General features: G+C 34.7%; 1 protein-coding gene across 14 annotated transcripts in view; it reads left to right on the top strand.

Annotated features, from left to right (window-relative positions):
• Window positions 1-23,464, top strand: part of ADGRB3 (adhesion G protein-coupled receptor B3) — a 440,618-nt gene that overhangs the window by 200,519 nt on the left and 216,635 nt on the right. For all 14 annotated transcript variants that reach the window (XM_088162232.1, XM_088162231.1, XM_088162222.1 and 11 more), the window contains 3 exons: window positions 451-557; window positions 14,495-14,689; window positions 21,145-21,213. In XM_088162232.1, coding sequence (XP_088018358.1) covers window positions 451-557; window positions 14,495-14,689; window positions 21,145-21,213 — 371 coding nt within the window. The remainder of the gene's footprint in view (window positions 1-450; window positions 558-14,494; window positions 14,690-21,144; window positions 21,214-23,464) is intronic.

Genomic DNA, 23,464 nt, shown 5'->3' with positions numbered 1-23,464 from the left:
CATATAAATATGCATATATGTGAACATATATATACAAACCTCACATATTTACTTATGCATATGCATGCAAATATACACGTGTCTCTTACAGCTTTCATTTATGCATGGGTCTGTGATGTATGTACATATATACATATACATACACATACATATGAGCATTGTAGCCACAGAGAAAGAGCTGACAAGAAACCAGTTTGACTGGATCCATCAGGCAAAGTGATGAAAATGAGGAAAAACATAAAATCTTTTTAATTAAGAAAACACTGCTAAAAAGCAATCAAGTAAATATTGAAATGTGTTTCAGGATCTTATACTACTCTCTGTATACCAATGATCATTGCATGGAATTGTTTCTGTATGTTCCTTTCAAATAGGATGGAATGTAGATTAAACAAGGTTTATTCTCTCAAGTTGCTCTCACTTATTTTCTGTCTTCTTTGTGTCTTATAGGCACCACTAGCAGACGCTGCTCTCTCAGTGTTCATGGAGTGGCCTTTTGGGAACAACCAAGCTTTGCTAGATGCATATCAAACGAGTACAGACACTTGCAGCATTCAGTAGGTGCAAAGTCAGCTTTAGTACTTGCTCTGTTTATTCATTACTGATCATTGGCATAAAAAGAAACTTACTTATTTACTCTTAGGTTCCTGTTAAGCAATACCAAGAGGAAAACAGATCTGAGAAAGAGTAATTTATGTTAATGGATATTATTTTGATCTTGTATAATGCTGGTGTTTGTGAAATACCCCTTGTCTTACTGTGGAAGTGGAAAAATGAATCAGATTCCCTTTTTTTTTGTCGACTGTGTGAAATTTTATATAGGGCTCAGAGGCAAGTCATATTTTAGTTTATTAGAAAATGTGAATAAATGAGATTTACTGGAAAAACAACTTGCTGAGAATTTTGTAATACTGTGAATTCTTTAATTGCAGAGTAGGAAGCCAGGAATATTTCTTTTTTCTATCAAATTTAGAACTTCACCTTTGAAGGTAACAATAGGAAATGATTATAGGGTAAACCTATTGAAGTGTCTTAGAAAAGGTAAAGTAACTCTACATGAATAAATACTATGTGGGTTGTTTTCAAAAAGCCTAAAAAAAAGTTTCTTTGCAAAGCATGGGCATTATACAATTATGTACAGCCTAAACATGTTTGTATAGATAGGTGTAAAGCATTATGTGTATTGCTTTATAAATATGGTACCGTGGTATATGTTAGGTATATTAGTTACCTTCTATCTCCCTTGCTGAAGCATTCATCCAGGTTAATACTGTAGTGGGAAATGAGCCTTTGAAGATTCTCATGGACAATGGGTTTTCCCTGCATGATATATTCTACTGACATTCTTTTTACTCTGCATCCTTTTCCAAAGGCCACTGCTCCCTTTATCATTCAGCAGAGGCACACTAATACAGCTCTGTGCTTCATAACTTCCCAACTTCTCAACCAAGTGCAACACTTCCGTAACATGTTTAAAATTCTTTGGTGGCTTGAAAAGCAGTAGCCTGGCAGTCATTCCTCAAATCTGGATTGCTACTTAGAGGAGATTTTGATTAATTCTTTTGAGCTGCATTTCTGTTTTGCTAGACCCCATTTATTTGAGGCCTGAGATTCAGTTTCAGGGTAGGCCGAAGCAAGAATTTTTTTTAAAATAGGACAGAATAGATTGTCAAAGGAAATTTCCCCACTACACAAAAGCTTCTATTTTGCACAGCTGCCTTCATGTTCATCTCTCCCGTTACTGTTCATGCTCAAAAAACACATGAAATTGGCTGTAATATTTTTGCATTTAATAATTTTGGTATTTTATTCTGTTGCAACAATTTTATTTGTTATGTCTATGTTAGTTTGCAAATCAATTATGCAAAATGCTGTTTCATGCTATTCAGTGGTTTGACTTACCTGGCTTTGGTAGGCACTGGTAATTATTCAAGAGCCGCAAGTCTGACTTTTTGAACAATAAAATACATTTCTAACCTAGAGCAGATTTATCTTTTTTTTTTTTTTTCTAGATTTCCTTTTTGGAAGTATTAATTATGAGTAAATTACACTGTGAAATAGTCTTTCTGCCAAAGAACATTTAAAAATAGGTAATGCTTCTTTAAAATTACACAAGCACCTAAACGTGTCTTTTTGCTGCACAAAATTTAAGTCTAGCTCATGGGCATGCAAAAGGAAGAAAAGTGGACTTCTTTTACACTTGGAAGCTGTTCACAAAGAAAATTAGTCTGTCTTACATCTTTCTGCTTCTCAAAGTGAACAACGCAGCATATTTAAAGAATCAGAGAAAATAGATAAAAAGACCTATAAGGTCATCGCCCAGCAAATGTAGGCTTGTCCCCCCCACGATACATATGTCAGTTCCATAAATCCCTGAAAATAGGGCTTTATAAGGAAGCTGCTGACAGACGGTGTTGCTATAATAAATATGTGTGCTTATGAAAGCATTTATGAGTTGTCTCAGTGTACTTAACTTACCAATAAAGTTATTTTACCAACTCAGACAAGGAATAGAGGGGATTATCACACAGTTTTCTGAATAGTCCCATAAAATCTGAGCTGAATCTCTTTCATTTATTATCGGAAATATATAAAAGAAAAATAAATGCACAGTCTTCAAAAAAATGATGTTCCTGAAGTTGATATAAAGCAGCTGTTATACTTAAATACAATATTTAATACATTAAAACATATAATACAGACAAATTCCTGTCTCTTTGCCCTCCAAACAAGCTTTATATGATCTAGAACCAGAAATCATGTGGTAGAATTCACATGATGCTGTACCTAAGAAAATGTTATCTAAACAAAAGTGTTCAATGTGATGGGAGCCTGAGAAGATTTCCTTGTCCATAGACCCTGGTAACCTGGCTACACAGATGCTGAACTGGAAGCTTTTAGTTATTCTAGTAAATAAGTTTAAAAGCCATCCTTGTAGTCATCTGCACTGTTTAACCATGTATGTGTTAGCATGCTCCCTGACTATATCAGAGCATACCAGTGAGCAGTCTCCCTAACAAGGTCTACTATTCTTTAGAGGATAGCATGGCAGAGAGGCCATTGTTAGCAGGCAGTAAAAGCATGATTTTATGGGACAGAGGAGAGATAGAGAGTTTAATGTGAGGAAACCATAATTCTTTGCTATATATAGTGTAGAATTTTACCACATAACCAGAGATGATTGACCCCTGAAGACTGGTTCCTTACTGTATGTAACTTTTGTGGATTCACAGCCTCATACACAAAGCTAAAACTGTATTTTTACAGTTTTCTCTATTACTCACCTGGAATTGACATGGGACAAATTTCAACACTTAATAAGCAGTATTAAAAAAGCTGAAACCCAGCTTTTGCTGTGTGTTCTTCAGCTTGACTCAAGACTTGTACTGAGACCATCATGGTAGCTCTGTAAATCATGCTACAATGGCACCATATTTTAATCTTAAAATCCATTTGAAAGTCTATTTGTAAAGATGGAGAGTCTTTAAAGCTAAAAATACACCCATAATGCTAAAGATAATATACTTTGCTCATAATCCCCTGCACCATGAGTAAGATGGCTTTTTCCAATCACTTACAGAATATGCCAAGGCAGACTTACTGCCTCTGCTGCATTCTCTGGCGCTTCAGACATAGGTTATGGCATCTCAGAGGAAAACTGGGTTGAATTACATTGTCTGGACTTGTGGACCACTTTTTGATACATATATCAATATTATGCTTAATGTTCTATTGTAACTGTTTCAGAATTATTCCCAGTCTTAAATTAACATATCTCCTCAATATATTTTTGAGATGAGTCTGTACTACAGCTCCACTTTTTACTGAGACCACTTCAGCAGAAATTGATCTCAAGTCTTCTGAATTAGTGCCTAGCCACTCTTCCTTCTTACTATTCCTATATCTCCATGAGACAACTAAGAAATTCCTGGCATGGCAAAAATATAGCAACTACAGGGCCTCTAAAGAGTCTATGCACTTGAACATGATGAAATGGTTAGAGGGAGATGGTTTAATTTGATGAGATCAACACTCAGTTTATGTCTTTGAAGGGCACCGTGTCCTACATGATAGGAGTTAGAGGAAAAGCAGTTAAGAGAATTATGCATGTCAGTTGTGCTACAAGTGTACAGTCTGTACTTCTCTTCGTTTATTTTACCTTGTGCACTATGGAGTACAGGTTCCTTTTAAAGCTAGGGATGATAATTGTATCTCTTTGAATACCAGAACCAATTAGTCATGAACAATTTATCCTACATGTGGTACAAATCAATCATCAAATTATTTCAACAAATACTGTTTGACCAGCTTATACAGCTGGTTCGCTAATAGGTAAATTTATTCACTGAACATATTAAGGGACAAAAATGCCCATATCCATGAAATAAACCTTTAGGAAATTATTTGCTTAGCTCTAATAATAATATTTAAAGAACCTAATTAGAATTATTCTTCCTAAAGCACTATAAGTGGAAAATTCAGAGTGATAAATAGGTATACTTTGCCTCCTGGAATCATAACCTAGAGGATCAAGCAGTAACTTGGTGAACAGAAAAAGAAACATTGCAGATCATATACCAGATTTTGTTCTAGTTTTCTTACATTTTCCTAATGTGTTTGCAGTGTCTGCAGCTTTGCATAAAGAAAATGTTCTTAGTCAAGCATGGTGTCTTGAGGCTGTTACCAGTCATTGTAGCTAAGAATATTTTGCCCAATTACGTGCAATTTGTTACATGTATTCCTGTGAACCATGAGATTACAACAAGAAATTCCTCCAAGTATCTTTTTTATTGTGGATGGAGGTGAAGTAAAGTCGTAAGGTTTAATGAACTCTAGTGGCAGAGGATATCCTTTCTTCAGTTCCTTCTGGAAAGTTCTTAGTCACATTCTGATCACTAGAGTTTTGTTAATGGTGAGGAATTTCCTTCCTTTCTTTAATTCCATATTAAATTCTCAGAATTTGGAGAACTTTTCCCTTCTGTAGGACAGACATAATTTGAGTTTTCAAACCATTTTACTGAATCAATTACTGCTATAGCAGAAGTTATGGACCTTGCTGAAGCCCGTTCTCTCTTTCTATCCTTGGCATATAGTTTAATTTTCTGAAAACTGAACTATTTCGGTCTAACTAACATATTTTAATCTCTTTAAAGTGTATCTGTTGCTAGCTTAATGGACTGTTTTATGTAGAAAGGCAGATTAGATGATGATCTAATGACCCAAACTTAGTCTGTATAATATTATGAAGTATGTTCCTCATTGCTCATTATCTTCTTTTGATCTGGAAGCAGAAAATGATGTACCTAATTATTTTACATAGAATTGTCTACTTTACCCAGTACTTGGCTAGTCTGGACTAGTGTCTTCTGAGGTGTGGTTTGAGGTTTTTTTTACTTTATTTGGATAAACAGGGTAAAATCTTTCCTGAGACTTAGAAATTTATTTGTACTGTGATTATGAGTGAGTGCTGGACCAAGAATAGAATCAGTGATTAGGACTCTACAGGCCTACTTCAGATGGTATCCAAGAAAAAAAAAAATGAAATGCCTCAAATAAGAGTACATTTTACTTTCATATGCTCTTGAAGCCTATTGAATTTGGTATGGTACAAGCAATAAGACTAAGAAGCAAGACCTCAGAATTAGGAGCATCCTAAATTATCATGCTTCCAAGAAGCATAAAGAATTCTTCGTCAATTCTTAATGCATTCTGTGGATAATAGCCACCTAAATTGGAAAAAAATTACAGCAAAATAAACAAAAAACCACTAATCTAAACAAACTGTAACAAGAAACCACTCACCTCATCCCCAGCTGTCCAAAATCAAAAAACCAGGAAAGAAAAGACTTGAATGGGGACTAGTGAAAAAAAAATTAAAATGAGATTAAAATAGTTAGGTGTGGAAGAGCAATGAGATTTTCTGACCATTTTTAATGAAAACCATTAATGCATAAAATTTTACCATGGAGCATTAGAAATTTATTTTGTGAAAATTGAGGAAATACTTGAATGTTTGACTGCATAGATTATTTCTATTTTCTACTCTCTTATGCATTCATACAAAGCAATAGGATTCATTGAATTGGAAAAAAAAGGATAATTTTTTAAGGGATCAGCTTAAACAAGTATAAGTAACGTATTATTGTCTTACCACACACTGAAATAGACCTTTGCCTAAACTGAGTTTTCCTCTACACGTCTTTAGGATGCTCTAGTTTGGAAGAGATTTGAACTACACTCATAAATATAATGAAGTCTAAAGCCTGTTATCAAGAAACTTTGTTCCTGAAGGACATCTCCAACAGTATCAGAAAATCTCTGCTAATATAGACCATTTTATAAACCTGTGTAGCACAGTTTTCTAGCCTGGATGATGGAATTCTAAATTTAGTTACTCTGATAAAAATAAGGCAGCAATTTAATGGAATCATAGAATGGTTTGGGTTGAAAAGGATCTTAAAAAAACATCTAGTTCCATTCCCCCTGCCATAGGCAGGACACATTTCAGATCAGGTCCCTCAAAGCCCCATCCAACCTGGCCTTGAACATCTCCAGGGATAGGGAATCCACAACTTCTCCAGGCAGCTTGTTCTGGTGCCTCACCACATTCACAGTAAAGAATTTCTTCCTAATATCTAATCTTAATCGACCCACTTTCAGTTTGAAGCCATTCCCCCTTGTCCTGTCACTACATGTTCTTGTAAAAAGGTACTGGAAGACTACTATAAGATCTTTCTAGAACCTTCTCCCCAGCTGAATAATCCCAATTCTCTCAGCGATTCCTCATAGGAATGGTGCTCCATCTCTCTGATGATCTCGGTAGCCCTTCTCTGGACTTACTCCAACAGGTCTATGCCCTTCTTATGTTGGGGGTCCCAGAACTCAGTGCCACTTTTAGTGAAATAACACCTAATATAACATGCATTCATGCAAAATGGGCTGCTTTTTGTCAGGAAGTTGGAAAACTAAAATATCTCTTAACTCTTGAGAGTTAGGAAGGAAAAATCTACATATGAATTATCACATTGATGTCAAAATATTAGCACTTACAAAGGAGCATGGGAACTTATGCAGGTGAATCTTTACATACCAAACTAACATTACAGCCATAAAAATGCATTTCTGCTGCTTCTGCTCATACTGTAATTTTGTTTCAACTTTTTCCACAGCAGCGTTATTCACAATTTTGCAAGTGCTTGGCTAAAATATAATTTGATAAAAAGAGCTTTGAGGTGAATAATGATTTACTCAGCTGCAGCTCATTAGAGATGATTTTGTTTTTCCAAATTATATTACAAGGGCAGCATATCAGCCTGTCCATGTACTCCTCACTGAAATGACTGCTATACTCTGGGGATTGAAAGGCTTCCTCCTAAAAAATTTACTGCTCTTTTTTTTTTTTTTTTTTTTTTTGGTAGTTTAGTGCTTCATTTCTTTTTATATAGCTGCAGAGCAAAGCAGCCAGGCTTAGTTTTATAGATTTGAATGCAGAGGCCTCAAAAACAACATTTTTGTTCTTCCTCAGTCTATATGCCAGCTATTCCTCTTCACCTTCACAGCTTTTGATAGGCAGGGGTGTCAGTAAATCATCTGCTTTCCTTTCCTTGATTCCCTTGTAAGGCCAGACTCGGCAGCTCCGTTTTGTCCCTTCCGTTATCTTGTCTGGAGGATGACAAACTTTTCTCTCATCAGAGAGCAACTGATCAAGAGGTTGTGACAGGCAACAGTTTTTTCCTGCCTCACCAACATTTTCCCATTCTACACAGAAGAAGGTTAAAACTTTAGGGAAAAAAGATAATGACTTTGCTATCATTGTTGACTTGATGGTGAGGATGCTCTACAACTCCCCAAAAGGAGATCTCTTCTCACAGTTAACAAGTGACAGCATAAGAGGAAATGACCTCAAGTTGCACCAGGGAAGCTTTAGACTAGATCTTAGGAAAAGTTCTTCCTGCAAGAGTTTGGCTTGGCAGAAAGAAACAAAGAAGTGGTCACAGTGAGGTCTTAGACTTTGAATCATTCCCTTCTTTTTTTCCACTGCTTCATTTGCTGCATTCCCTCACCATATTTTAAGTATATAAGGGTCAAAGGATTTCTTTTCTTGCCTATTACTTTATGCAGCACACCCATGCAGAAATTAGGCCTTCTAAATAATGCTAATTTCCTTGAAAAAATCTTCTTGGTTCGTCCTGCAAATAAAAGCGAGTGTCATGGAATTACTGTATAGAAGCAAAATTAAATAAGTATAGAAATTGGTAAAAATCAAACCAGCATTTCATTTCAATTGAAACATTTATCAGAAACATTATGTGGTTTACAGGCATATACTTTCAAGGATGACCATGTAGCATAAAAAAATTAAAGACAACTCATTTGTAGTACGTCTCTTTGTGACCTGTAGCCTCAGCCATTCAAGTATGGAGGACCAGGAGACTTTACCCCAAGCAATGTTATGTCTGTCATAAAATGAAAACAACCCTTTCAGAGTCATCATTCTCTTTTTTCTCTCAACTCTTGCTCTTGTCAGGTTACATTATACATAGATAACACAAATCTTGAAGACCTGCCCTCTGGTTAAAAACAGAAACAACAATAACAACAACAAGATCTCTCACACAACATGCCAACGTGAGCAGGATTTAATCACAGATAATTGGAACATTTAAGAACAGTACTTAATAAAGTAATAATATAAGCCCTAGTCAACAAACGCAAAAATAAATATAAGAAAAAAAAAGAAGTAATCTCTTCAACGATTATTCATTCCTAATACCAAGACTCATTTGTTATTCTACTGAGAGCAGTCTTATCTATTCAAAATATCTATTAAAATGTTTTGTTGGATCCATGCACAAATCAAAATACTGAAAATGTGTAATTACTTTCTCTCTGTTACCTATTTAGTGGCTATAGCTCAAGGATTAGAATTAACAATATTGATGATGATTTTAAAAAGGAATCATGTAATGGGCTAAAGTGGTAAAAAAATCTCATTAACTACATAGTAGGAGTCTTCTTGTAAAAGAGTACAGAGAAAAAGACAGAAAGAGTGAACATTCCTCTGAGCTGTTTACATTCCTCTAAAAACATTTTTGACCTCCACACATATTAGACTTTTTTTTCAAAGATTATTCTATAAACCTGATCACATATGGAAGAGCACATGCAACTTCATTTGTGCAGATATTCAGTTTGCCTGAAATTAATGTCTAAAACAACAAAATATTCTGTGTAATTAATCCGCCTTCTTTTCTCTAAAACCAAATCCCTATTTTAAGGAACATTCTGCTTAAAAATATTTGGAAGTTTATGACAGTAGAACAACTGTTTCGATATAAGGAAGTGATGCTAATTTTTTTTTACCTGTAATTTTTTTTTTTTTTTTCATTTTGAATAAGTTACTCAAAGCATTGGGTTGCAGGGGTTTCAACTGTGTGCACAGATGTACAAATTGAAGCATGGTTTCTGCAGAAACTTGGTCCAGGAGATTGTACACCATGATTATATAAATGCAGGATGGCTAGAGTTCAATTTCAGGGCATTCCTTAAACTTTGACTTTTCTGATTGGGGTAAATTATAGGAGGCTTTAGTTGGGGTTTCAGAACATTTGCAGGGATGTGTTACAGAATTACAGAACTGAAAGGAAATTCATTAGATCACCCAGTCCAAACCTGTGTCCTATCAGAATCAGCTATATTTGTGTTATTCCAGCTTTTTGTTTTTCTTGCCTGTTATTAAGGCCTCCAGTATGGAAGTCTGCATAGTCTGTCCTTTCCTTTACATCTGTAAAGTTTTCCTTAATTTATATCCTTAATCTTCCTTGACACAATATATACAAATTACTTTTCCCCTTTTCTGCTATACACAAAGGGAATACATGATTGCCTTCTTCTTTGCACAAAATGTTTATTTAATAGTGTGTTATCATGATTGAATTTGAGACTACTAACTAATTTCACTGATGACAAAGTGGAAAATTACTTTGTATTGCTTGAGGCACTTCCTTCATAAAATACTGAATATATATAAAACATCTCTTGCATGATGTTAGGTTATAAATATTTGAATGGATACCTGAAGATGCATAGCCCTATCTTTAGACCTTACTCTGTTTCTTTCAAAAGATGGATGAAATTATATTCTCAAACACTGAAACAGCCTGAAAATACACAAATAAATAATAAATAATTTATTATATTGAGGGAAAATAAAGTTCTGTGCCAAAACAGTTAAAGGACTGTCTATTGGTTATCAGAAAAAAACAGCCTGTAATGAAGATTTTGTCAAATATGAACAAATTTCTCACAAAGGCATCACATTACAGGTGTGGTGTGAATATTCTTATATTTTCTACATCTAAAGAGCACTATATTTTGCAAAATATTAATCTTAAATTCTGAAGTTAAAAAGCAAAATGGTGTGCAGATTACGATTAATTTCAGGATGTATTTTTATTTCAAATTATCTTTCCACACTTCTGTGTAAGGCTTACTAATTTGGGTTCTTATAGTCCCCTGACCATAAAATGTGTTTATGACATCATTAGTAATACCTAGCCATGAATCCAACATCATCTCAAAAAATAATGAAAAATGTTTGATGGTGTAGTTACTCTTCAAATTAATAATTCTTTTCAGTCTTTTATAGGTTTCTTGAGGGCTCATTGTTTTCTGTCCTTTTAAACCATATCTAGCTGTTAAGTTTGCAGTAATTACTATGCAGTAATAAATTGTACTCCAATGCTGGTGGCCTAGGAGATCTGACTTTTTAAAGAGGCATTTTTATTATACCATGCTTTCTGATAAATCGGGGGACAAAGGCAGTTGGACCCTGAGTCAAAGTCCAGTTAAACATTTCAGTAATTTTTCAAGTATGAAGGCATACAGTGCAGGCAGATAGAGGCTGGGCTGACAACTGAAGTGTCAGTTTAACAGGTGCTTCATTTCACTATCTCTCGGCTCATAAACTTTATTTTTAATGAGCCTGCCTGTAAGACCACTAAAAAATGACCTTCACACAGAGAACTACAAGGACCTAGAGTGGTGACCAAAATGGCTTTCTTGGGCAGTGCATAATATCACAGTGACCATAGCACAGAAAATAAACAGTATGGTGAGAAAGATGTTATACTAACTACTGATGAAAATATTCTGTATTTTCATGCAGAAAGATTATTGTGAAAGCTGTGCAATTATTCACTACCTTTAATTTAAACTAATCTGAACATCTTCAGTGGCTTTAGTGCTATTGTGCCAGTTTACATCAACTAAGTGAATGGCCTGTGATTTTAAACTGTATTTAGGAGTTGTAAGCTGTCTTACAACAAGAAAATATATAATAAACAGATAATAAAGAGACCGTTAATTTTCCCCTGCACATTGCATGCTGGTCTTAGAAAAAAATTCTCCTAATTCATTCTAATTTTCACGACTTTTCTTAGCTGAACACACCGTGACCTTCCGTTTTGCTGTGCTGTTTCTAAGGATGTGCTGCTAGTCTAACTCAAGGCAGTGTGGGCCTGGAGAGGTAGCTAAGGATTGGGGAAAGGAACTTCCATGTTGGAGGTTGAGAGGGTGAAAAGAAAGGTGCTCTTGGAACTGTGTATGAGTGGTGTGTATGAGGGAGAAAGAATCCTTGGGCTGGGAAATAGAGCTTACTGGGTATGTAATTTAACAAAAAAAGAGTTCCAAACTGAGCTGTAGTTTTTAAGAGCCAGCAAATTCTGAGATACTTTGAACCATCTGCATCACAACCCTGACTACTTTTGAAGCAGGTGTAATAACTTAGTGCTGTGACATTGTGGGCACTTGCTAGACCTTTATCACAGTGTCCAAAGAGCAACCAAAATGTCTTTGTGAAGGCACTAAAGGCCATGTACTACAGCTCCCACTTCTGCTGTTAGACATCTGCAAAAGAAACTCAGAACTTTAATTGTTTGAAAATATAAAAAACCAGTCAAAAGTAGGATCATTTCAATTTATTATTTGCATTCCAAAATCAGCTGAGGCCAAGACTTCTCCTTCGTATGTGTCAAAACCATCACAACTTGGCCCCGGCCATATTAAAATGCTAATTCAAAGTCTTGCAGGAGCATGGAAAAACAAATGGGAGGCGAACATACAGATGAAGCAAAAGGAAGCAAAATAATGCACTACAAAATAACTTTCTGAATAGCTCAATAGCTTTCCTACCAGTGTTTACACAGGCGTAACAGCACAGTGGAGTTTTTATGAGGACTGATCAATTGTTGTTATTACTGATACTAAAATAACATCTTTTTCTTTCTTAAACCCTGCCTTCAAGTTGTGTGATGCCTTTTCCACAGTGCATTCTGAGGCACGTGTTAGATTTGGGAGTTCAGCTATATGGATGGTCTTTTATGTTCTATGTCTTTTGAGCTTGGCTAAAGGTACGCTCAGTATTGTTGATCCTCAAAATATGGAAATATGTTCTGGTGTAAGGAGCAGGTGGATGAGTTAAATCAAAAGTTCTACTCTTTAATATTACTGTGCTGGCTGATGATCTTTTCACTTGCTACTGAGACACAATGTGTGAGCAGATGAGACAAATGGCAACATTTCACAAGAAAATTTTCTCAGCAAAAATGCACAAATCAAGTTCGTGTTTGCTTTTACTTGTTTCCACACAAGCAGTTTATAACGTTATGTGTACAATTTCAGATTCCTGAATTTACTGAAATTAATTTCCTTCCATTCTCACACCTTTTTCTTCAGTAGTATTTTCCTACACAATTATGTTCAATATCTCCTTCTAAAAGAAATAGAAACTGCACAAAATTATTTTTACAAGCAAGCTTCTTGCCTGATTATGTATTGCAGTATTCTGAAGACTAAGGGAGATATTACTGCTGAAATATTTGTTTACAAAATGCAACCAAACAAACCAATTAATCATCTTTGTTCTCACCGATTTTTTTCTAAATATTAGTAATAATATTATGTTTGTACCTCTGTACTCATGGTATAGAATATTTTCCCTCCCTGTCCATGATGCAGCAGGCAAGTATTCTCCCAAATCTTAAGTATTTCTAGGGTTTTGTCAAGGCACTTGTGGTCCATAACTATCCCTAGCTGCTCTTAAAGATGATTTAAGGCCACAGAGGAAGCCTGAAGCAGCCACTTTGCAAAGCCCTATCTGTGTTACATATATAGTTTTTCTGTCGACTGGTTGAGAATGTAACCAAAATATGAACCAACAGCATGGAAAAAATCCCATGCTCCTTAGAATTAGTATGTTAGGATGGTTGCAGTTTTTAAATTGCTTTCAGTGCAGTTATTTTGAACCCTTTCAAACACTTTTATTATATAGTATATTCTTATATATTGTTTTATATAATGAAGGCCTGCATATTGACACAATCTCTGGGGAGAAGTGGAAGTGGCAAAAAGTATCTTTGCACTCTTCCTTCCACATCACCACCCTATTATCACAGAATCATCAAGATTGGAAGAGACTTTCAATATCATCTAGTTTAACTGTATGTTACATTAATAATTTTTCCTCTATGTGTCACTAATAAGGCAAGTTAAAAAGCAACTGAAGGTGCATTTTTAAAGACTTTGACGTTTTTGTTGCCAGTTGCATAGTATTTTCAGCCCTTCTGCTTAGAGTGAGGTCTGCCTTGGGTAATTCTCTTCCATCAAAAAATGTTAAAACTCAGGTTGTTTTATGATTCTATGATATTTTAATTTTCACTTCAGAAGAAATTGCACTTTTATGCATAAATTATTATGTATCTTTAAAAAAAGGTTGTTTAACCCATGTGCTCTTTCTTTTATCCTTGTCTGGCCTTGTCCTATCTTTGTGATACTCTATGCACATATGTACTCTATACTCTTCCTGGGATGCTGAGTCAGCTTTGAGAATTAAACAGATCCACAAGTTCACGTTCTTATCAGGAGGATACTTCTAGCATATTTGTTTTGGATCACTAGCCCTGAACACATCTGCTGGGAGAGCTACTGCTAAAGTATGCTCTTTTGGCAGATAGGAGCTATCCTGGCACACAGAAGCTATTCATAATTTAATTTGCATTTCATGGAAAAAGCAAACAGGATTGTTCCAAGTTAACACCTTTGTGCTCATGCTACAGAAAAGAGCACCATAACCAGCTTCCAACTAAAGCACCTCTCTTGATTAACAAAGCTGGGCTGACAGAGGTGAAAGGTCTACTCTCCTATAGTAAATTAGATCATAACGAATACTGCCTTAGCATTTATTCTTTTCAGAGGTCTTGGTTGTTAAATGAGGGGCAGCTGTGGATTCAGAAGCTTTCAGTATAAAATCAATGATGCTCTGATAAAAATTATATTTATATCACTGTAGATTACTATTTTGTCTTATCTTTAACAGGACAATTTTTTTTTACTAGTTTTAACAGTTAATATTTTGTCTGTTTTCAGAATTTGTCATACATTTTTCTCAGTAAAATAGGTTCTGATAATAGTTTGGATTTTTTTTTTTTTGGTACAGATTAAAGAGCACCTTGCCAAGGGTCAGAGGATGCTGGCTGGTGATGGCATGTCTCAAGTAACCAAGACACTTTTGGATTTAACACAGAGGAAGAATTTTTATGCTGGGGACCTTTTAATTTCTGTAGAAATTCTCAGAAATGTTACAGATACGTTTAAAAGAGCAAGTTATATCCCTGCGTCTGATGGGGTACAGGTAAGAGAAACACTGTAAAAGTAATGTTTCAGTGGATGGAGTTTATGTCTGTATATTGCAGTATACTGCATGGCAACTGTCTTGCCCACTGAGGAAAGAAAGTCTTCTGCATAAGAGACATAAGCATTCTTCACATAAAACTGAGATCCAAAAAAAACCCTGAGATCCATAAAACCAAGTGTAATATAGAAAGAATACTGAACTACATTCAGTGAGACAAATATCCAAACCAATGCAGCAAGTGAGAAATGTAAAATACTTTCTTTGTAACATTTCAGTATCTTTTTCTTTCAAGGTTTGGTCTGATTGATAGGAGGTGTTGGTATTTTTTGGCACTAAGCATTTTGCTAGTGTTCTTTGTTCCAGTTCATTTCAGTTCAAAACTAGTTCATTTCAGTTCAAAATCTATCCACAATGTTATGTAATTCTGGCATTGCTTCTTCATTTCAGATAAATAAAGCTCATTAAAAGTGCATAGGAGTGATGGATAGTGCATTTGATACACATTTTCTATTTCATATGTTAGATTAACTCTTCCGTGCAAGAGGACAAATGAAATGCTGTCAGAGTTAAAACCAGTATAATTATTTATACGTAATGGGCTGCACAACTCATTGCATAGTGTTGATTGACATAAATATTACTCAGGACTTCTAGATAAGGATATTGGTTTCATCTTATATCTGAAAATTTTAGACACTTTTCAAAGATTGTAGATTACTGGAAAAGAATACTAAGAAGGCAGATGTGTATAATATTTATGAAAAAGAGAGATTAATGATCATTCATAAATTACTAATGAAGTTATTAATGCAGGTCATGTATACGTATTTGTGTAAAGGTAAGCATAAATTTTAAATACACTTTAGAATAGATGCATGCACATGAAGAGAGATCTTGGAAAAGACATTTTTTCACAGTTAAGTTTTCAAGACTTGCTATTATGTTTTCACTTTTCTAGTATTTCTATGCACAAAGAACTTAACTTCCACAGTAAAACCAACATTTCTTATGTTGGCCTGTAGCCAGGTGATTTTTTTTTTTTTTTCCAAAACAATGGTTTTCAAAAAGTATGTTTGCTGAACAATCTTTTTTTATTGAATGAGGGTCGGTATCTAGTCATTAATAGTTTTACTATTAGGCAGGATGTTATTCACTGAAAATTTTTAATGCAATTAACAGTCTGATAGCCTAGTGTGATTTCTTCGTTGTTCACAGACACTACAAAGTCTTTGTTAGAACAAGTGATTTTGATTGGCTTAGCAGATTAGGTCATTTGCAGTTTACATACTTTAGAGAGAATTTGATTCTTTGCCCACTGATGATAGTGCTAAAACGTTTTGCTTAATTATGCAATGTAGAGCTGTTTCTAAAATTCTAGTAGTATTCTGGCAGAACTTGACAATGTTATTAAATATTGTTTTAAGAATTTTAATTAATAATTTAGAAATGAAGAAATTGAAAAATATGAAAATCGGTAAGCCATATTCTGAAGGATTTCTCAGACCAAAGAAAAATAACTGTATTTCAGTATTTGCGTGCCTAAATAAAAAGACTTCTTTAATCTCAGTTTAAAAAACATTCAAACTCCAAGTCAGAAAAGGAATAAGTACAAAAAAAAAAAAAGACCAAACATCAAGCGAAGGTAAAACTAAAAAAAAAATGCACAGTATTTAGCAAAGTAAGTGAAATCAAAATAAAGCATGTGTTTGGCCCAGGGGATATAAGCAAGGTTGCTCTTACTGACTTCTGATGATAAAAAGTGAAATCCTGGCTCAGTAACAAAAATTTAAAATTTGCTGCCAGTTTCTGAGAAACATGGATTTTTCCATATGTAAACATATGTCCTATTCTACCATACTCTGGAGTATCGTATTTGTTTTTTATTTTCATTAGGACATACTTTCATATTTCCTAGCTCATCATCAAAGTGACAGAAAGGTAAAAATTAAAATTGCATGGAAATTCTTCTTTATGTAGAAGCTCTGTGTGGTGTTCTAATTATGTTCTATTTTTTTTAATTAGATAAAGAGTAAAATTTCTTAGTTGATGGATTTTGGTTTTAAAGAAATTATCAGAAAAGCATGAGTGAGGCTTAAAATCCCTAAAAGCCATAATATATTATTTTGTGTGATGTTGGAAAAGTAGGTTATGATGAATTATGGGCAACAGTATTTTTTAAGATCCGTACAAAAATAAAACTTGAATTATGACTGAGAAAGAAAAAGTATGTATGTCTGAATATATTTGTTTCTTATACATTCCATCCATCTAGATAGTCCTTCAAATGCCTATAATATCTGATTTATATGCAGTATTAATATTCATGAATAGTGCAAAAGTTGTGATTCAGAGACTTCACAACAAAATGAATGAACAGAAAAGTGATATCAAATTTGAAATGTTCCAGCTAATTATCCAAAATGAAGGTGCTGCTGCCTGATGTGCTGCATTGAAAATGCCACCTTTTTAGGCAGACAATACCAAGAACAAAATAAAGTTTTTAAGGCATGCATATTTAGTGCCAAGTTATTTATTACATGGCTCCTTTTGCTTTTGCATCTTTTAACCATTCTTTGCAACAGTATCTATGTCTACTTGCACATACAATGTCAGGAACAAAAATAACCATTTATGACGAAATTAAACAAGAAGGTTTCCTGCATCAGTGACTGAAAATATCAGTAGATTAGCAGAAATTATTGCAAGACAAGAGTAATTCAATTCTTATGTGAGCAAGGTTTTTCATTTAATGTGGGAATTCTTTAAAATAACCTATATGGGTACACTGAGGCTGAGACAGACACTATACTTATGTGAGAATGATTCTACCAGGAAGAAAATACGAATTTTAAATTAAGCTAAATGAAATCAACATTTTGGAATATTATCCAGAACTAGTCTAAAATTGCTTGAACTTCCTTCTAAGGACAGGATGGCAGGAAAGTAACTACATTTCAGGACAGAATGGTGAAGCAAGTTGTACAATCCCCTGATGCAGCAACCAACAGAAAAAAAGATTTCTCCTCAAAGAAGTTAGAGAAATATAATCCCTTTATATTAGCCACAGGGACCATTGCTGTGAGTCAGGATTTAACAGGATTGTCCAATCCTTTTTCCCTCCACCTTCCCCCTCCCACACACGCATTCACTAAGCTGAAGTCCAAAAGTGGAGGTGACTCAAGGCTATCCATTAATTCCTCCTAGGGAGGAATTCTTCTCTATCTGTATAAAAGGATTTATGACAGCTTTATGCCTGCAGAGAGGGTCAAAGAATTTGGACTGGAAAAGAGAACTGCAGCCATTGTATTACAGAAAAAAAAAACTGAAAGGAAGGAAATTAAATTAGGAAAATGTAGTTGTCCATTCCCAGCTGTAACTGGCATGATGATCAAAAAAGCCTGGGCAAAAATAAAGGACTTCAACATTTGGTTCTGGCTGTCCCAAGATTTTCTATAGTGACCAGTTCAGTAGTATGTAAGCCCAGCTATGAAAGAAAGAAGCTTGATTCAACAGGGAGGTCCAGTGTTTACTGCAGTAATACCCTCAGATCACATCCCCATAATGCTTCTAAAATTTAGCCTTCACACCTGTCAATCACTTTACTAAAGGACAGTGTTGTTTCTTTCATGATTAATGCAATAAACAAGACAGTAGTCAAAGTAGGCCAAAGGTTTTTAACCCTTCTTCCTCTGTCACATTTTTGAAGTGCATCTCATTTCTATTCGTTATTGAAGCAGCAAATCCATTTGTTCATCTCCGTTTAATTCACAAAGCAGTAATACTGCTTTGAAAAATTGCTTTGACTGAAAAACCTGCACACACCACCCTCCAGTGCTACCTGGCACCAACCAGGGTTACAAATAGAGAAAAAAAGATCTCAAGAAGAAATACGTTATTATTACTAAGTTCATATACCTAATTTATACTTTATTGGCAAGTGCCAATATATATATTAGATAAGTTATTACTCGTCTTTTGTTCGTACTTGTGTCTAGCATTATTTATAGACTTTTCTACATATATTTCTGTCATTTACTGGTAATTTTTATGCTTTTTGTAACTAAAATAAATATAAAATTTAACTAATACATAAAATTATTAGCAAACGCATGTAATATATCATGTGCAAGAAACATTTTTAACTCCCGAGTTCTCTTCATGTAATCTAGGCAACTCTCAGAAAGATCTCATTACACAGACATGGATACTTTTGCAATTAAGTTTAGACTGCAGGGGAATCCGTGTCTGCAATGTAATGCAAAACTACCTTCAAAAAAACTCTCTAGTATGATAAATTATCCCACACTGAGTTCCATGCTGCTGCAGCTAGACTGCTACTGATTCCCTAATAAATTAAAGTTAAAATTTCCATCCACTGTATTTCTACAATATTGCACTGGAAGAATTGAGAACTACCATGTTTAGAAAGTGTTTTCCTTCAGGCAAAATCTTCATAAGGCCAAATCTACCTAGTAGAAGTCTTCACCAAAATTACAATGCCCTATAGTAAATGTAATTATACCATGAAACCGGCATGCTTTAACTAATATAGTTTATTTTACTTGGGGGACCAATGAAGATGTACATTTTTCATTGCTGAAGTTGCATTTACATAATTGTGATTTGCCAACCGGCTTAAACCAGCCAATACTTTGTAACAAATACCAAATGTAACTCCTTGCCTTGAATTTTATTTTGCTATGGAATGTCTAAAAGGGGTTAAATGTATCCCATGTATATAAGCAGCATGGATCTGTATCTACTCTTCTTATTTTCAACTTGACTGGAAATTCTATAGTATTGCTGCAAATTAGACCAAACCATGAAAATATTTTTCTTTTATGCCTTATCATTAATTCCCATCTTGTCCAAATGCTTACTTACAATTTTCACAGAAGCTTGCTGAGCCATTTTGTTTCTTTCAGTGAAGTTTGTTGTGTTACTGAAGCTTGTGGGTATTTTGCTAGTGACCTCAGTGAGAGAAGAGTTGTAGTCTCATTTATGAACAGGATTATTTTGTCCAAATTCAGCAAAATATCAGTCACTCTAGAGTAAATTTGGTCAAGTTAAAGAAAATTTTATCCATGTGAATTTTATAGTTAGCACAGTTAACTTCCTAATGGTTAGGCATTAGGTTAGACTTGCTTGTCGAGTGCTTAGTGTTGGGACCAGGTTACACTGGTAAAATGTTATTATGTAGAAAAATAGTTTTCACAAGTTGTTTTCAATTTTGCATCCTAAAATGTTTTACTTATATAGTAGTGAAACACCTAAAATGTCTGTGATATCTCAGTTTTGAAATTAATGTCCTTTCAAGCATACCCACCATAGACTAATGTTAAAAGCTTTTCCTTTCTAATTTCAGTCATTGTGCAGTTGAATCCTTTGTACTTTCATTAATAGTGAGTAAAGTTGCTTCTTACTTAAACCTTATTTAAGTCTTGTTTATACCCCAAAATGGCTAAAAAAATAAGTGCAGATGAGATAATGACCAGTAATCTGAGTTCCAGCAGGGTCACATTCCAGTTAAAGATTTTTAGAAATTGAGGGGAACTTAATTGCACTCTTCAGCTAAGGTTACTGGAAACTAAATGTATCTTTTATGAAGGAACAGATAAATTATAATTGGCAGGCTGTAGACAAAATTGACATTTTGCACAAAATGCGATACAGAGATGAGAGCAGACTGCACAAATTCTTAGCTTTTAAGGATGAAGTAGTTGAGAATACAAATTGCTAGAGAGAGCAGACAAAATTAGAAAGGAAATTTTCCCACAAACATATGGAGAAAAGTGATTTTTTGAACGTATGATTTGTATCTAATTGTCTTGCCTTTTTCCCTTATACTTAAATGAATAGGAGAATCAGAAAAAGAAACTTACAGCTTAAGGTTAAAGAAACAGAAAATGCTTATTCCTTTTATGTTGAAATTTCTAAAAGGGTAGAGGCAAGTGTGACTATAAAAGTAAGAAGCATCTGATTTGAAACAGTATTGGCCAGTGAAATATCATTAAATGCCCTATGTATGGTTATTAAGAATCATTTTCTCACTTTGAATTGAGACTAGAGACCTAAGACTGGTGCTTTCTTAAATGTACTTTTGTTTTTTGCAAAATCTATAGTTGTCTAGTTTCTGGAATGAGAGCAATTTGCAAATAGAACACCATCACACTTAGAAGTTTAGCAAGTTTAAGACAGTTCTTGTTTCATACAGAGTGGTACCACTGAACCTGATTATATATGCAAAAATTTAAAAATAACCATAAAATTTGTACCGTCTTATCAGTCCAATGTGTTATTTTGCTACATCATCTCTTTCACTTACAGAAAATAGGCTGCAGAACTGCATCTGTAATAGAGAAAGAAAAACTTTCTTATTGTCAGAATAAGGATATGGTAGCACATATCTTTGAAATATTTTTACTTAGTCTTTTATTTAATTGATTTTTCAGAACTTCTTTCAAATCATAAGTAATCTCTTAGACGAAGAAAACAAAGAGAAATGGGAAGATGCTCAACAGGTAAGATTTGACAGAATTTATTATATGGTTTCAGAAATCAGTTAAAGATGCACCTTGCTGTAGTTGAAAGGAAATACTAAGAGAGAGAGTATTTTGGGGGAAAAATTGATCCTTTTCAAAAAGGAGCAATTTCAGGACCCACTAGCTATTTCCTTATATTGAAATTATATTTAGAATATAAGTTGCCTCTCTTGATAAAAAACAGATTTTTATTAACATTCTATAGGATTATTCACTATGTCTTTGCTTTGAACATTGTAATCAAGTACATACAAAAGCTAAAAAATCCTACTGAGGACTAGTTGCAATGCTGGTTTTGGTAAACACAACATGTCACACTTCACCCAAAGACCTCATACAACCCCTCTAAACAAGTTAGAGAAATGAAAACAGTAGACTTTTCATAGAAGGTTGCATTTAAAAGAACAGGTGTGGTCCTCAGGACTGACAAATTTCTGGACTAGAATATGATGATAACACTTTATAAAATAGGAAGGTCTAGGAAAAATCATGGAAGTATGATAAAAGAGTTTAAAATTCAAATAACCCCCCTTTTTTTTTTTTCTTGAATATGAGGATTTCCTACATGCTTATACCAAGAAGTTACTGGACCATGTTAAGATTTGTGTTATTGAACATGATCATAATAATGCCAAATTTATTCAGGTACAAATAACGCTGACAATGGGGATGAACATAATTATGTAAAGAGGAAAATTTGTGAGGATGCTCAAAGGCAGGGAAACATTTCTTTATGAAATAAAGCAAGATGTTTCAATATGGGAAAGAGTCAAGTGCACTTATATGCAATAGAGGCTTTTAAAATCAGGACTGGTTTGAAGAATGGGCTGCAGGAATGCTTAATCTACTCACTTGTACTTCTTGTAAAATAACTAAAGGACATCAAATAGTGGCAGATTCAGAATGACTACAGGAGATACTTATTCTGTGGAAGGCTACCTTGCAGAACTTCTTGCAACTGAAAGGACAGAAGTTGAAAAGGTTAACAGGCAAATTTATGAAAGAAAAAACATGGTTTTGCTTAAGACAGTCTTTTGGCAAAAAAGCTGCTAAAGGCTGGAAAGACTTTCCAAGCAAGTATCATTATATTCTTGCCTCGTTATACTCTTCCTTAGACATCAGCTTTTTGCCACTGTCAGAGGCAAGAAAACAGCTTACATAGATCTTTGCTCTACTCTTGGGCAGTCATTATGACTGTGTTCTACGGATACTTGAAATTTGTTCACTTTTCATGTCATTCTTAATAAATTACAAGGTGCTTAAAGATCTTTGAAGCTATTTATGCTCAGTTCTGTAAGTTCATGTTTATGATATCACTAAGAAAGGATAGATCAAGACTTTCCACTATTAATACAAACCTTGCAGTAGGCACATGACACTGCAGCTGACCCAATGCAATTCACCTGGCAATCATAATTTTTCTTTTGCTGTTTTTCTGTTCCTCTATATAAGAGCTAGATGCAAAAAGAGACAAAGTGTGTAATTTTCTTTAGTGGTGATGGATGGAAGCAACAAAATCACATGCATGTGGGCAGTTTCCATAAACAACACCAAGATAAGGAAACCAATATTAAGTAATTATTTTAGTCCCACTAATAAACAGTCATGACACCACTCCTGTGTTATCGACTTTGTCTTCTCCTTCCATCTTGCCTGCTTACCCATGCCATATCAGCCATCTGACCCTGGAGATTTGGGGATGACAGCACCTAAGAAGAGATTCTGAGAATGTAGAGACAAAGAGGCAACAGTAAATCTCCAGTTCCTTCCTTTCATTGCTGCTCATAGAACGAGCAGTATTGAAAAACAGAGAGGGAGCAAGTTATTTCTATTTTTCCAAAGCTCCTTCGCTCTGCCTGGTAAATCATCTCACAGATCACTGTACAGCAGAAACCCAAAAGAACCAAGATGAGCTGAACAGAGGAGTAGTGGGGACATAGGTTCCTGGTTGCGAAGCTAGGGGATTCACTAAATCTTAGACCACTGAGATCTAGCCCTGCAAAAAAACAATGTCACTGGTCTTGTTACTCTTGTGCAGTTCCACAAGCAGGCTCAAAGAAACTTTGGAAGCAAGTAGCTCTTCGTAACAGCTTGGAGGAGTGAGCAGGCACTAGTGAATGAAGGTGATCCTGTTTCAGGTTCTGCCACTCAGCTTAATTTTCTGTAATAAAACATTGCAAACCGAGGTGCAGTTTAACCAACCTTTTGCCAGCTTGCATAGTTTTCTTAA

This window comes from Sturnus vulgaris, chromosome 3, assembly GCF_052056855.1.
Source record: "Sturnus vulgaris isolate bStuVul1 chromosome 3, bStuVul1.hap1, whole genome shotgun sequence".
Taxonomy (NCBI): Eukaryota; Metazoa; Chordata; class Aves; order Passeriformes; family Sturnidae; genus Sturnus; species Sturnus vulgaris.
Note: the sequence above shows the minus strand (reverse complement) of the source record. Positions and strands in the feature narration are given on the sequence as shown.